We start from the raw sequence: 15,069 nt of genomic DNA on the forward strand, positions 1-15,069 counted from the left end.
TTTCAAACATCTATAATACATGAATTCAAAGAAATAGCATGTGTCTCAATAATTAGAAAACATGACACAATTTCTAGTCAAAATTATATCTCAGAAAACATATGGGAAACTAAAAACTTGGTGAAATGATAAATAGGACTTGAAAATAAGTGAAGGGCCTATTTATAAGTACATATCTTCCCTTGGGTTGATCTGTAGAAAAACAATCTTGATGGGAACAACACTAAAAAATATTTAATAATAACCTGGCATGTGACATGCCTATGACACAAATCATAGGACTTGATGTTGAGAGGCCAATCCCAGTTTACAGGAAACCATACAGACAAGATCTAAATGACTGGGTGCACAGTATTAATAGATAAGTAACAACATCACACCTAAACATAAAAGCATCATAATAAAACCATGTACAATTCCCAAATTACTTATTTCTATGGGAGCATCATTTGCCTATTCTAATAAAAACAAAAGTTAGGGACTTTTGTTGTTGTTGTTGTTTTGTTTAGTTTGCTTGTTTGTTTTTTAGTGAAGCTACAATTTAAAATAGTTTAGAAATATAAAATACAGTTTAAAAGATGTTAGTATTTGACTACAAGATACCAAAAGACTAAGTCTCAAAGTGACTTGAATGACCTAATTACATATGCAAGAAAAATAATTAAAATCAGGTTTGGCACCTATAATACAAAACAAGTAAACAACAAACAGCATACCACAATGTAATAAAACAAAAATGACACATCAGTCTGTTTTGTTCCCTATTCCTATCCACCCCCTCTACTCCAATATTATTAAGAAAGCAGTGTTTTTAATAATAACAATTGGTAACTGACTGTTCAAGGCTAAGTCTCAGCTTAGCTAGACAAACTCAAAACTGAATGTAATTATAATAAATATTATTGTTTCACCTATAAACACACACATGCAAAAACATGTAAGATTCTTACCTTAGCTTTAGTTTTAATCCTAGCTTTTAAGAAATAAAATTAAATAATCTAACAAACAATTTGATTTTTTTTTTTTTTGTCCTGTGAAGAAATAAAAACTTGGCTTTCTTAGCACATTAGTACTCACTATACATGTACCTATACATATTCCTCCACATCATTATATTAAAATTGACAATTTTAGTATTTAAATCCACAGGTTGTAAAGAAGGCATTTTTTCACAAGATTTGCCTTCCTTAGAGTCAATGTATTTAAGGAACAAAAGCATGAATTCCATCCCAATTCATAAAAATGACTCAATGAATATCTATTATGACCAGTTTTTTAAATAATAAAATTCAAAACATAATACTACCTAGTTATTTATCATTGGTTAACAATTCAATTAAACAAATCAAGAGTTTCATTAAAAGTCAACGAAATGATTCCTAATGATATTCTGCTATACTCATAGGACCAGTGCCCAGCCCAATCATTATGAGAGAGGTTTCCCAGCATCTGATGGGAACAGACACCGAGACCCCCAGAGACACTAGGCAGGGTTGGGGGAAACCCTGTGAAGAGGGGGAGGGAGGATTGTAGGAGCCAGAGGAGTTGCGGACACCAGGAGAATACAGCCCACAGAGTCAACTAAGTAGGGCTCCCAGGGGCCCACAGACACCCAAGTGACAACCAGGGAGCTGGCACAGGTCTGCGCAAGGCCCTCTGCATCCATGCTGCGGTTGGTTAGCTTCAAGTTTTTGTTGGACTCCAACAATAAGAGTGGGGGTGTCTCTGACTTTTTTGCCTGCTCGTGGTTTTTTGGTGGTTTTTTTGTTTTGTTTTGTTTTGTTTTTCTACTACCAGTTTGCCTTGTCCAGCCTTGACATGAGGGTATATGCCTAGTCTTACTACATCTTGTTAAGACGAGTTCGCTCAATATCCCTGGGAGACCTGCTCTTTTCTAAAGGGAACAGAGAAGGAAGAGCAATGTGTATGGCCAGGAGCAGGGAGGTGGGGAGACCTGGGAGGGCTGCAGGGGGATGTATTGTACAATACAAGAATAAATTGAAAGAAAAAATTTTCATTACAAGGCAATGGCCTAAAACTAAATCATTACATACAAGTGTTTAGAGAAAGGAATCAGAAGATCAAATTATATCTATACCTAAAGCAAAATACAACAATATACTATTCAGAAAGTTCAACATTAAAAAAAAGGTTGAAGCTTTTGGTGAGGAGTCTGATATATACATAGAAACCAACAAAATTTTCATTATCAAATGGTATAATTTCCTAGAGCATCATAAGAAAAATACAAAAAAGAGAATTCTTATTCATTCAATATGAGAAAAATAGATACCAGATTACCAGACAAGTTTTATATTATATAAAGTTTGCTTAAGAATTTTTCCAGTATTAGGTAAATGCCATGAATTTTCATATTATCGAGAGGATGCAAGCCATTTTCAACTAAAGAAATTACATGAGCCCTAGGCTAACACAACTGAGCAAATGGAAAGAAAATATTTTTCAAACATGGTAGAAAAAAAAAAAAAACAAGAATGTAGACCTCGTTGCAACATCTGTGAAGAGAATGCCTGCTATAAAGTCTTTTGGAAAGCATTTTTATTAGTTATTATTCATAATTATTAGTGTTGGGGTGGCTCATGTGCCATGACATGCCTGTGAATGCCAGGGACCACACTGTGGAGCAGGGTCTCTCTCTCCACCTCTATGTGGACTCAAGGGATCAAACTTGGGTCACCAAACACTTTCACGGCAAGTGCTTTTACTCACTGAGTCATCTTGCTGGCCCCAGTTTTGGGAAGAGGGAAAATGTAATCAAGCACATAATGTCAGTTAGCCATGTTTATTTTTTATGTATTTATACATTATCATTTATGCATAAAAGGAAATAAGGAATCTAAAAGCAAGTCCTTCTTGGTATGCCACACCTAGCACAGTTTTAGAAATATAGCAATTAATATCCCTAATTTCTTGTGTTTTTGTCAGTATCTGTTATCAAAATATCTAGATGTACAATTCTAGAATTTTTTTAAAAACTCAAGGATTAACAGTAATTTCTTCTAAGGCTATGGTGAAACTTGACAAGATTCCATAATGCTGTTCTAAAAAATGACTCAGAAAATTTAAAAACCTTGCCCTAATTGTGACTTCTACTCTCAGAACTCAGACAGAACATAACTGCAAAGGCAGGAGGTGCAGACTGGAAGGAGACACTCTTAGTTCTGTATCATCTATATAAACGTTTGCTGATGTATGTTGAGAAAAAACACAGGAAAGTCACGTTTTCAGAGTACTTGTAAAGCCAACATAATCTGTGCATTTCTGCTATCAAGAAGAAAGTTGAATATCCTTTCAAAATACAAAATGAAAACAAAATGTCTGTCGAGTTAGTCATTCAATTTTCTACAATATTGATGAATTTGGAATTCAGAACTTTAATTTCCCAGCTACATTGGCTATTAGCAGAGTGGATGACTGAAATCACACCGTCATAAAATAGCTCTATTTAACTAAGTAGTATACCACCAATGTTAAAAATAAATTACAGCTCCCTTTGCTAATCAGAAATACTCAGCATCGTTTACTATAGGATCCAGGTTTGGACTGACAACTGTGCCGTAGTATAACAATAGGAGTCTTGGTGAAAACGTCCCATCTTCTCAAGAATCAAAAAGGGGAAAAAAAAAAAAAAACCAAAAAAAAAACATGGCCGGCCACTCTGATGAATCCAAAGAGAGGTATGAAAAAGGCGCCGCTGTGAAAGCGGCCTTATTGCTCTGGCTTTTGGTACGCTGGAGCCGTCAGACCCTGCCTCAGCTTTGGTCTTCACCTATTAACATTACCTTACTGGGGTTCACTTTGTGCCAGTTAGACTTCATTCCGGAGAGTTCAGATAGAAAATGAGACATCTGAGGTATTGTTCCTCCTAGATTAGATGAGAAGGAAAGGTATAGCTGTATGTTGTTTGCTAACTACCCATCTTGACCTTAGTAGAAGAAATAAAAAATAGGACCCATTATCAAGATTTATATTTTGTTGTCTTGTTTTTTCCTCTTTAAAAAAGTCAAACGAAAAATACTATTGGTTTTCAAGCATTCACTTTAGCTTTCTTAAGCAAGGTTACTCATGGAACGGACTTCAATTTTTCCTCTAGGCATCTTCAGTATAAAATCCTTTATTCTCAGTTCCAAGAGGTTGCAATGCCAAGGCAGATGGTTTGCATGTGTCAGCATGCAGCTCAGAGCATGACTTTAAGCAAAAAAAAAAAAAAAAAAAAGTTGACAATGTCGGAGTTGATGCTGCAGACTGGGAGCCGAGGATGCATTCGCTCAGCTTTGGGAGTACACGGGCTCAGTCACAGCTGTCTGTATTCACGCTCACTTCGACATGGGTTAGTAAGCCAAAAGCCACGCCCAGTGCCACGCACACTTCAGGTTCATCCCTCCAAGTTAAAAAAAAAATGACTCTCATACTAACCTTGTGCTACGTAAAATATTTACTGCTTCACATAATCCAGCTAAAGCGATTTTAATGCTCTTATGAAAAACAAATCAATCATATGTAAATGATAATTGCTACTAAATTTGTGAACTTCCAGTATGTTTCTGTAGATGAGGTATAGTACCAAAATATTATGGTCTGCTCCATAATTTTAGCCATCTTCATAATTAGAACTGAGTAACAAAAGAAAATGAGTGAATACTAATAACAAGAAATAGTTGGCACTTTTCTACTTTACCTTGTCCTTTTTCATGAAACTTCCTTAAGAATTCCTAAGATAGAGTTATAAAATGAATTCTAAAAACAAGTTGTGATAAATCTTATTTCCCATACAAAAAAAAGTGACTCCTCCATCACAGGCCATGCTAAGCTCATGGACCTCTAATAAACCGTCCAGATGAAGCACAGTCCTACTACCTAACCCAGTTGTCCAAACCATGCAAAGATGACTTTCCAGCTCCTAAGTTCTCTGCTTTCTAGCCATTCCACTGAGTGGTAGACACACATATTCCAAATACTTTGTCCTTAGAACAGTTGTTTCATAATTTGAGTATTTCATTTAGATACATAAAAATGATTCCAGGAACACATCATTAGTCAAGTCTCTCAGACTTTAGAAGAGCTTACTCCATAAGCAAGTTTGTTTAACCAACTGGTGCCAAATGCTGATGATCACATGACCTGCATTTGACCCACATCATAACAAATCACAGAAGAAGCCATCACAGCAACAGCTGACATACACATGCTGAATTATCTAATTAATTCATTGTCATCTTTAATAAATATTGTGCTTTAATTATTAGGCTACACACACTACCAAGACAAACACTTCAGTTAACATGGTCATACCTTCACTGAGCTGGTTCTCTAAGGCGGGTACACTTTCTGATAATATGGGACCAGCTAAATTTGAGCCGTCCACTGCCTGCCTCTTCTCAAAACTAAACTCTGGAAGTCGTGGAGCTTGAGGTCTCGTTTTTCTTGCAGGATTCAAGAAAAAACAGTAGGCACATCGAAAAGCTGCATAAAAGAGATAAAAATCGACCAACCAGGTTTCAAAAACTAATCAACTCACAAGATTACTTTTATAAACAGCCAGGCTCAAGAAACAAATTTATAATTTCTGAATTTATTGCCTTACTATAAAATAAATGTTCTAATCAACAATAAATTTAAAGCATACTGCATAATTATTCTGATAATGTAAATATTAATTTTAAAGTAGAAAAGGTGTAACAAGTTAAATAGCAGCTTAATAACAAAACTACATAAATAATAAAACTATAAATATTAATACTTGACTGAGCTTGCATTTAAAGCCAACATAATAATTATATATTTAAAAACCCAGACTCTTGTCCAAAAAGATGTATGTTAAATATCTAAAGCATAATTTATCATGTGAGCATTTAATAATGGCTGCAAGTGAAAATACAAAAATGAGTGCTTAGATCCCAGCCCCAATAGTGAAATCAGACTCCCTGTAGGTGGGTCTGAGTAGCAGAACATCTGAGAATAGCTGGCCTACAGGCTGTGCATTATGAGGAAGAACTTCAAGCTATCTTTTCTGTCTTGTTTTTAGTATTAAATAAGAAAACAATGTACCAGTCAACATGTACAGGCAGTACCTAAAATAAAATGACATCACATGAGAGTGGACAAGAATGATATATTTAGGAGTAAAACGTTTAAATCTAATTACACAAAACTCCATACCAATATATTCAAATTCTTCCTTCAAGGCCATGCCATTGTGGGAAAAGCACTGCTGACATATGAGGGCGTACCTACACACAAAGAAAAATAACAACTGGTTACAAATACAGACAAAGCCCATGGGAGAGGTCATCCAGCCACTGTGACTTATACTAAACACAGGTGACTATGCTATAACAAAATGTTGCCAAATCATTAACAACACCCCTTGAGCAAAAGCTAAAGTTAACAAAAAACAAAATTTCAACTAGTTTGAAATATAATTTAAGAATCAGGAGAATCAGTAATAGGGTGATTGCTTAGCATGTGGAAGATCCTGAGTTCTTTCCCCAGAAGCTAATAAATAAATAAATACTTAAAACTAAAATAAACAAAGGCCATAAAACATTTAAAGGTACGTGTGTGTACATATGGATGTATGTACATGTGTATACACATACACATGTATGTGTATATATGTATGTGAGTATGTACACATAGGCATCTATATATAGCTTATACATGATATTTTTTAAAAGGAACAATTAAATATATCCTAAATTAACAGAAACAAGTTTAGTAGCGGGCCGCAGGAGGCTAAGAATGCCTCCGCAGTTAAGATCGTAGTATATGCTGTTTTCACAGAGGACTGAGTTTGATTCTCAGCACCCACATCAGGCAACTCACAACCATCTGTAACTCCAGCTCCAGTGGACTCATGCCTGACTTCTGTGTATACCCGCATTCACACACACACACACACACACACACACACACACACACACACACACAGCACTTAAGTTTCTCAATGATGTATTGTATTCCTGAGGATGATGGCTTCCACATTTGTGATAAGACTGGAAATGATGGAAACTTCTTAGAAATTCACAACAAATGTTATAAAAAATAACTTTTAAAAAACAAATCCTGGGAAATTGTGCAGAAAATAAATACATTCAATTCTATATAATTAAAGCCAATAGTAAATTTTTCTATGATATGGCTCCTGTGTCTTTCTCACTTATCAGTCACACTTAAATATCATTCTCATTTTCTGATCTCTAATCAGAACTCAACAGATTCTTAGCTCAATCAAATCATTCTATTTTGAATAATATACAACTTATATTTACATTAAACTATGGTTCATGAAACTGATACCAACTAATAAATCTGTCAAACACGCTCTCTACTATGCCGTGAGCTTTTCTGAAAGCCTACACACTGAGAAATGCTCTGCACACTCATAACCACCTTCCTAGAGTCACGGAAGAACCAAGTAATACAATAATCTGAGAAATATTTGAAAAAAACAATAAGAGCGAAATAATACACTGTTTCCATCTACTGAAAGGATTTTCATCACTACCACAAGTGATGGATATTTTGAACAAAATAATGCAATTTCTCTAATATGATAGCAGAACTAAAAATACAAATACAAGCCAAACATCACATATTACACATACACTTGCCAATGTTTTTCCATGTTTCTTTATCTACTCGCCTAGCAAACATTACCTGTTCTGTGGACCATCACCAACTAAATATTCAACAATTCTATCCAGAGCACCTCGTTCTCGAGGAAGAATGGGTCTTGCTAAGGGTGGACCCGGAGGATGAAGGCCTAGGAAATAAATAAAAACATATGGAATTTGTTTTTCTGTGTAACTGAAGCGATACAAGATTAAATTCAACTTCCAAAGCGATCTGAGTATGTTAGAACATTTAAGAGATTTTAACAAAGTGACAAAATACTCTTATAAATCTCTGTACAGCATTAAATGTCTGTTAAAACTACCATACTATAAAAATCTACTGCATATGTACTACATCAGAACCACCAACATAATTCATTAGGATATGAAACTATGTTGAGTTCTGTACAAACTAATTTTTAACATGCCCTACTCCTAAAAGCCTATGGTAATAATCTGAATACTTCCACTTTGGACTCCAAGTAACTGATCAGGTTTACTCTCTCAAAAGACTGTGAGAAATATATGAAGTGTATTAAGAATTAATAACATGTGAATCAAGCAATATAAGTTAAATATCCCTTAGAAACAAAAACCAAGACAAATCCTGCAACTGCCCTAGCCTTTTGGCTTACAGACAATTTCCAGGCAGGGGTAGGAGGCTGCACGCAGAGGAGCTGCAGCTGTCCCCCAGAGTTAAGAAGACAGCACTGGAGCCCTGGGGAAGCTAGGGCAGCTCAAGCTCACGTGACAGTGCCAGAAAGAGGGGTGGCATAAAGGGGGGGCCACTTAAACGTCTACAGAGGCCATCAAGGCACTCAGCAGACGACTGACCAGCTCATGCATCTGAGGAAACTATCTGAGAATAGAAAAATCTTCTTCACAAGATTAAAGCAAACAGTGTTCACACACACCCAGAATGGATGTCTGTTTCCAAGAGCTAGAGTAGAAAAATCTCAAAAAAGGAGTGGGATAAACACACCAAGGAAGGTAAAATTTGCAATGTTTGGCATTCGAAAAATACTAGCCATGTAAAAAAAATAAACAAAAGCACAATGTATAATAAGAAAAAATAAAGACTATTTCAGATAAGATTTGAACTGGCAGGTAAAAATACTAAAATCTTTACATCTATCTTCCACATGTTTGAGAATCTAGGGGAAATACAAGGTATACTAAGTAAAGACATGGGGATACCAAGACTAAACTTCACAGATGTATAGAATTAAAAAATACACAGATGGGATAAACAGACCATCTGATTGAAGACATAGCAACAGAAACCATAAAAATAAAACAGACCAAAAATTAAGTGTGTGTGTGTGTGGAGGGGGGGTGATCAGTAAGTTATAGAACAATTTCAAATAGTCAAATGAACAGTTCTCTAAAGAAAAATATATACATGATTTAAGAAATACATAATTTCTTCAAAGTTTGAAAGGTTTAAAAGCACAGATCAAGGAATCTTACTCTCAAACACAAGACGTACAATTTTATGTGTGTGTGCGCATGCGCACACACACACACTAATCAAACTGCTTAAAAGTAAGCCAAAGGGGGTACAATATAGAGAAAAGGAAATAAGAATAACAACAATTTTTTCATCAGGTGCAAGCTAAAATAAAACTGATCTTTAACATTCTGAAAATAAAAACTGTCAGGATGAATCTGTATCCAGCATAAATATCTTTTTAAAAATGAAGACTATGCAAAATGAGGTCTTTTTCTAGATGTTCAAAACAAAGACTTTATCACTGGTTAAACTACATTACAAGAATAATTTTTAAAAGTCCTTGAAGTCAAAGAAAGTGGCAACAGATTTTAAAAGTAAAGGATCCGGCTGCAGCAGTGGCCCAGTGTTAGCACTGGCAGCCCCTGCAGAGGCGCTGGATTTGTTTGCCAGCTCTCACACTGAGCTCACAACCATCTGTAGCTCCAGTTTACATCTGGAGCTTAATATCTGATGCTCTCTTTCGTCCTCCAAGAGAGCTAAGTCCACAAACATGGAACACTGAAGCGTGGAGGCGAACACCTCTGATACCAGCACTTGGGTGTTAGAAGCATGTGGAACTCTGACCTACATAGCAAATTTCAAGCCCGCCAAGGCTACATAGTGAAATTTAATAACTGATTAAAGGAAAAAATCTTTGTGAGATACATATGTGTATTAGTAAAATAAGAATAAGAGCAAAAAGGAAATGAAAAGCAGATTAACTGGAGAAAGTGAGAAATAAAAAATATCCTCAATATCTGAAAGTCCAATAAACTTTTTTAAAAGAATTAAAATAAATATTAAATAAATAACACAAAGGCCAAGAGAGAGAAAATGTAAGTGTATTTTTGTCAGATCTTTAAAACTGTATTAGACAGTATCACATCACTTAAACAACTGTGACTAGAGATATTTACTAAACCTCAACACAAGCACTAAAACCACATGCTTAAAAAAGGTTACAAATAATATGGCAATGAAAAAAAGCTTAAATATAGTCATAAAAAATTTCAGTTCAAAGAGACTCAGAAAACGAGGGAAACAGTAGCACACACATAGGACAAATGTATTCATTTGCTTCAAATGTATGTGGTCCAAACACCCCCACAATGAAATAGGCTGTCATACTGCAAAAAAAGGCAACTCTTCAATATATGCTCTGTATAGTTTTTTAAAAATAAAAACAGGAAAAAAAATAAGTTTACATAAGATGACAGAAAATATATAAATTGCTAACACTAAGCATTAGAAACACTGGATGACTATAAAATTCACAATGACAAAGGCATCAACTTATCAAGAACAAAGCACCAACAAGACGGTACCATGGATAAAGGTGCTTTTATCACCAAGCCTGATGATCTGAATTCAAGCTCTGGAACCCACATTTTAGGGAGGACCAAATCCCACAAGTTGTCCTCTGACCTCCATACACATGCACACGCACACACATAAATGAATAAAAGTGATGTTTTTTCCTTAAAGAGCAACATACCACATATTTAAGTATACCATAACAGAGCTTCACATACATAAAACAAAAACTAACAAAAATTTAAGACAAGATAGGCAAATATAGAAGTATAGTTGAAGGTTATCAATAATTGATTAAAAATAAATCTGCATAAAATTTGAAAAAAAGAGAAGACTTGAACACTCACTACTCCTAGCTTTACCTAATAAACTTTTATACCTGCTCTGCCCAACAGGAAATCTATATTTTTTTCAAACAGCAATAAGTTACAAAGACATGACATAATGAGTCATAAAACAGGTCTCAATATTTTTAATAAGATCCAAACAGTACATTTTCTGACTACAAAAGAATTAGAATCAGCAACAGAAAAAAAATCTTAAAATTCACAAAAAATTAAAAGACTAAGTCCTATATATCTAAGTAACTAAGGATACAAAGCAAAATCAAAACAGAAATTAAAAATTAGCTGAATTAAAAAAAAATTTTTTTTTAATGTAGGTGTAGCTAACACAGCACTTAGACAAACATTCTACCACTCAGCTACATTCCCAATTTCCAAATCAGATTTTCAACGCATTTACATCAACTTAAATTGCTGGAGTATTTTACTTTTACATATTTAAAGTGAGTATATCCACAACGCAATCTGGATACATAAAACAAAAATTTCATTAAAGTAACTTAAGCTTCCTGCAACTTGGTAATAATTTGGTTAAATAACTTGGTAACTTTAAAAATAATGCATTTTAATACTCATGCTACATGGGTAGCAGTAAATAAACATCAAAAGCAATTATTGTAGGAATGCTGGGCATTTTTACACAGTTTGGCAAATTATCAAGTACCTGCTGGTTATTAATTTCCAAACATATGGGAGCACTGTGGTATTACACATTAAATTGATTCTCTTGCAAATATGTTAAAACAAAAAATGAATTATTAATCTTCTCTATGATAAATTATTAACATTCACACTTTTTTGGCAATGCACAATATAAACAGTACTTCCATACAAGCTAATTAGAAACTTCAGCAAAACATGCTTTATTTACAAACACATAAAATTTAAGGTCTAGCTGCTTGTTCAGCCCTGTGCTACATAGTGTAGTCCTTACAACTATGTAAGTGGCTCAGCTGCATGTGAGTCAGAGGCTCTCACCTGAAGTTCTTATGTTAAACAACCAAAACTTGAATTTACAAACTACAGGTATGTATCTCAAATCAATTATTTTCAATCCATTTAACTTTCTCAATTTCACCCAATATATGACTACTTTTGTCATTACACATAAAATTTTGAGGTCTTATTAAAAATATTTTAAATGCTGTAATATTTTTTAGCATTTCATTTGTAGTCAGTTCCTTTTATTTATAAAGCAATGGTTTCCTAGTCTTCTAAAATCTTAGTTGCATTTTTAAAGGAACACATGCAAGAATCTACCATAAGAAAAGCTGGTGTTTTTTACTTTCATAAATGTTCTAATAACCTATCTGATTAAAGTAGGGTCTAGTCTCAAAGTCATTATAGACTCTATTTATATGGTAGTAATTAGCTATGAAATAGTAAAGTACCGGAATTGGATAAACACCATAAGTCAAGTGTAACTTATTCTTATTTAATAATCTGACATGGAATATACATGAAATAATGTCACCTGCTAAAGCTGTGAGTAGATTTCCAAGCCCTAATCACACTTCAAAAAAATACAAAGTATTTGGCCATATGTTACATGCCTGAATAAAATCTAGAGATCCATCACACTTTTACCAGAACTTAAAAAGAACCCATCAGAAAATACTACAGTTCCATGAGTTAGAGGGGGAAATCTACTAGATCCTATTTACAAAAGTAGTATCAGGCACAATCCTTGAACATTTTTTCTGAAATATGGTAATAGTAATGTTTTAGTGTCTATATGAGAAATTAGCAAAGAATATGAATACTTTCTAAAGGGTTCTCCACTATCCCACCACACATATATAAATCTGGAGCCATTCTAAGAATTGAATATAAAAAGATAATGCTACACTGTAGACTACAGAATGCTACAAAGTTTTATTGCCACTTAAACAAAGAAGCCATAACAGTTAAATGAGCTCAAGAAATAGGTTTTGGTATCACAAGGTGCCAGCTGTAAAGAGTTATAGCTAATTGAATATGGAGCTCCTGCTTAATCAGATAACTGCTCTGCTATTTCCAAATGAAATGCCATTTCCATACTGTCTGAAAATGGCCCATTTTATTGGTAACCAGAGAAAACAATATAAACTGTAAATAACATTAAGTGCTTTGTTTACCCATTCCAGGCACTGAAGTAGCAGGGGATCCAAGGCGCCTGGGCAAGGCTGGAGCAACAGTCCTTTCTGGTGGTCCCCCGGGAGCTGAAGCGTCCTTTGATGGCCCAGGAGATACTGGAACTTGTGGAGGAGGGCCCTGACCAGAGCTTGCTGGTGCTGGGGAAAGATTTCTTTGAGCTGCAGTCCGCTGACGAATCTCTGAAAATAATAAGTATAATCTAGACTTAAAGTCTGATATACCATATCAGCCACAAAACTATAAATGTCGTTGTCTAAAATGCTATGGCACCAAAAAACACTGTATCTAACCACTTATAATGCAAACGCTACATGACATCAAAAAGTAGAAGACTTTTTATGAACCCATAACTCAACTGTACATTTATATAACTAAATTTGATTTTTCTATCTACTGATATTTTAAAAGTAAATTCAATATAATAAAATCACCACCCAGGTGTGTGTCACATCTTTTTATAATAAGCCTTCCTATGGTATGGGAAAGAAAACAACAGAATTAGTGAAACTTCAAACAGTAGATTTGCTTTCAAGACTAAAAATAGTAATTTTAATAAGGAAATATCTATCTACATGTATATTCTAGAATAATAAAATAATCCAAGTAGTCATAAAATGCTACTGAAAAGTATACTTCTCTATTTAGGTACCTATTTGTTCACACTAGAATTGCCTTTTTGGCACATTTATTTGTGCCACTACATTCGTAGAAGGAAAAGTTCCACTTTCCATATATAATATTTTGTCACACATGAATCCTAGCTTTCAATTTTAGAAATTACAAGATTCTCTGTAATAAAGATTAGTCAAATGTGCCAAATTTAAGTAGCTTAAGTTTCATTGGAAAAATAGCTTCTCTCTCTTGCTTACATATTGTCTATAGCTGCTTTCAAACAGTTGTTAAGCTGCAAAAAGGACCCTATGGCTCTAACAGAATTTACTAACTGGTTACACAGAGTCTTTCATGAGCCCTACTAGATGACATAAATAAAATTCTAACATTCCCTTTTATACTTAGTGTTAGATATCAAGTAAAAAAGAACCCTTTATAATTTTTTTAATTCTACATATTACATTAAACTCTCACAAGCCTAAATTACTGGACTGAAACTAAAGAGATTATATGTTGATTGGCCTAAACAGTAAAGTGAATGAAACACTTTGGACTTGGATTCTACCTGACAGGGCTTTAAACTTTTGTTTGTTTGGATAGGTACATATATCACAGGCTGGCCTCAGACTCCCTAGGTAACTGAGAATGACCTGGAACTTCTGATCCTTGAGCTGAGTTAGAGGCAGGCAGCATCAGGCCTAGGACTTGCATATGCTAGGCACACTCTACCAACTGAGCTACATCTTCAGCTTAAAGCAAATTCATGGCAAGGATGACTGAATGCTTTCACCAATAATCACAGTCAAAAAATTCAGTCACCAAGTATGAGAATATGCCTATCTATTCTGGTTTTAAAATCAAAATAAGGCAACAGAATCAAACTACTATTTTAGAATAAACAAAAGGAAGAAAATAAAGTTTAAAGTAATTATAAAACACGTTATAACTATATTCAAAGTTCCTTAACTTTAGCTTTATTGTTTACTTCATATGCACACAGCTTTTTCTAAATCGATGACATCTCTTCATTTCATTTCCTCATAGTGAAGAGTTAATGGTTATGGTTATTGTAAAGATTAAATGAGAAAAATCAACACAAAGAACTTAGCCAGAGCACATGCAAAGTACCTAATAAACAATACTTATTAGCATTAGCATTAATAAGTATGTTTTATAGATTATGATAACCAAAAACTAAGCAATATAAGCCAGGTACAGTAATGCACAAGTAATTCCAGTAGTAAAGAGGCAAAGGCAGGGATAAACTCAAATTCAGTCTAGGGTACATAGGGAGACCAGTCCAGGGTCAAAAAAGTTAAGGGCTGTGGCTATAGTTTAGTAGTACACAACTGACAAGAATGTGCAAGGCCCTGAACTCAATCCCTAGCACTAGAAAAATGAAAACTAAAAAAATAATAAGGTAAGCACTCTTAAGCAATCTTGTTTCCACAGTGATTACTTTTTACAGGGAATGAAAGATGATTAGCAGTTAACAGCATTTGCTGCCCTTACAGACTATTTAGATTCAGTTCCC

The 15,069-nt window shown here is 34.4% G+C and overlaps 1 protein-coding gene across 6 annotated transcripts in view; it reads right to left on the reverse strand.

Moving 5' to 3' along the window:
- The window catches only part of LNPK (lunapark, ER junction formation factor), a 57,458-nt gene that overhangs the window by 3,369 nt on the left and 39,020 nt on the right, over nucleotides 1-15,069 (reverse strand). For 5 of the 6 annotated variants that reach the window (XM_084797992.1, XM_084797990.1, XM_084797988.1 and 2 more), the window contains exons 9-12: nucleotides 12,905-13,102; nucleotides 7,681-7,786; nucleotides 6,181-6,251; nucleotides 5,314-5,484 (exon numbers count right to left, since the gene is read on the reverse strand). In XM_084797992.1, coding sequence (XP_084654118.1) covers nucleotides 5,314-5,484; nucleotides 6,181-6,251; nucleotides 7,681-7,786; nucleotides 12,905-13,102 — 546 coding nt within the window. Of the gene's footprint in view, nucleotides 1-3,803; nucleotides 3,887-5,313; nucleotides 5,485-6,180; nucleotides 6,252-7,680; nucleotides 7,787-12,904; nucleotides 13,103-15,069 lie in introns of all 6 variants that reach the window. The other variant, XM_084797991.1, reaches the window with a different exon arrangement.

The sequence above is a fragment of the Acomys minous genome (assembly GCF_964271855.1).
Source record: "Acomys minous genome assembly, chromosome: 10".
NCBI classification, from domain to species: Eukaryota; Metazoa; Chordata; class Mammalia; order Rodentia; family Muridae; genus Acomys; species Acomys minous.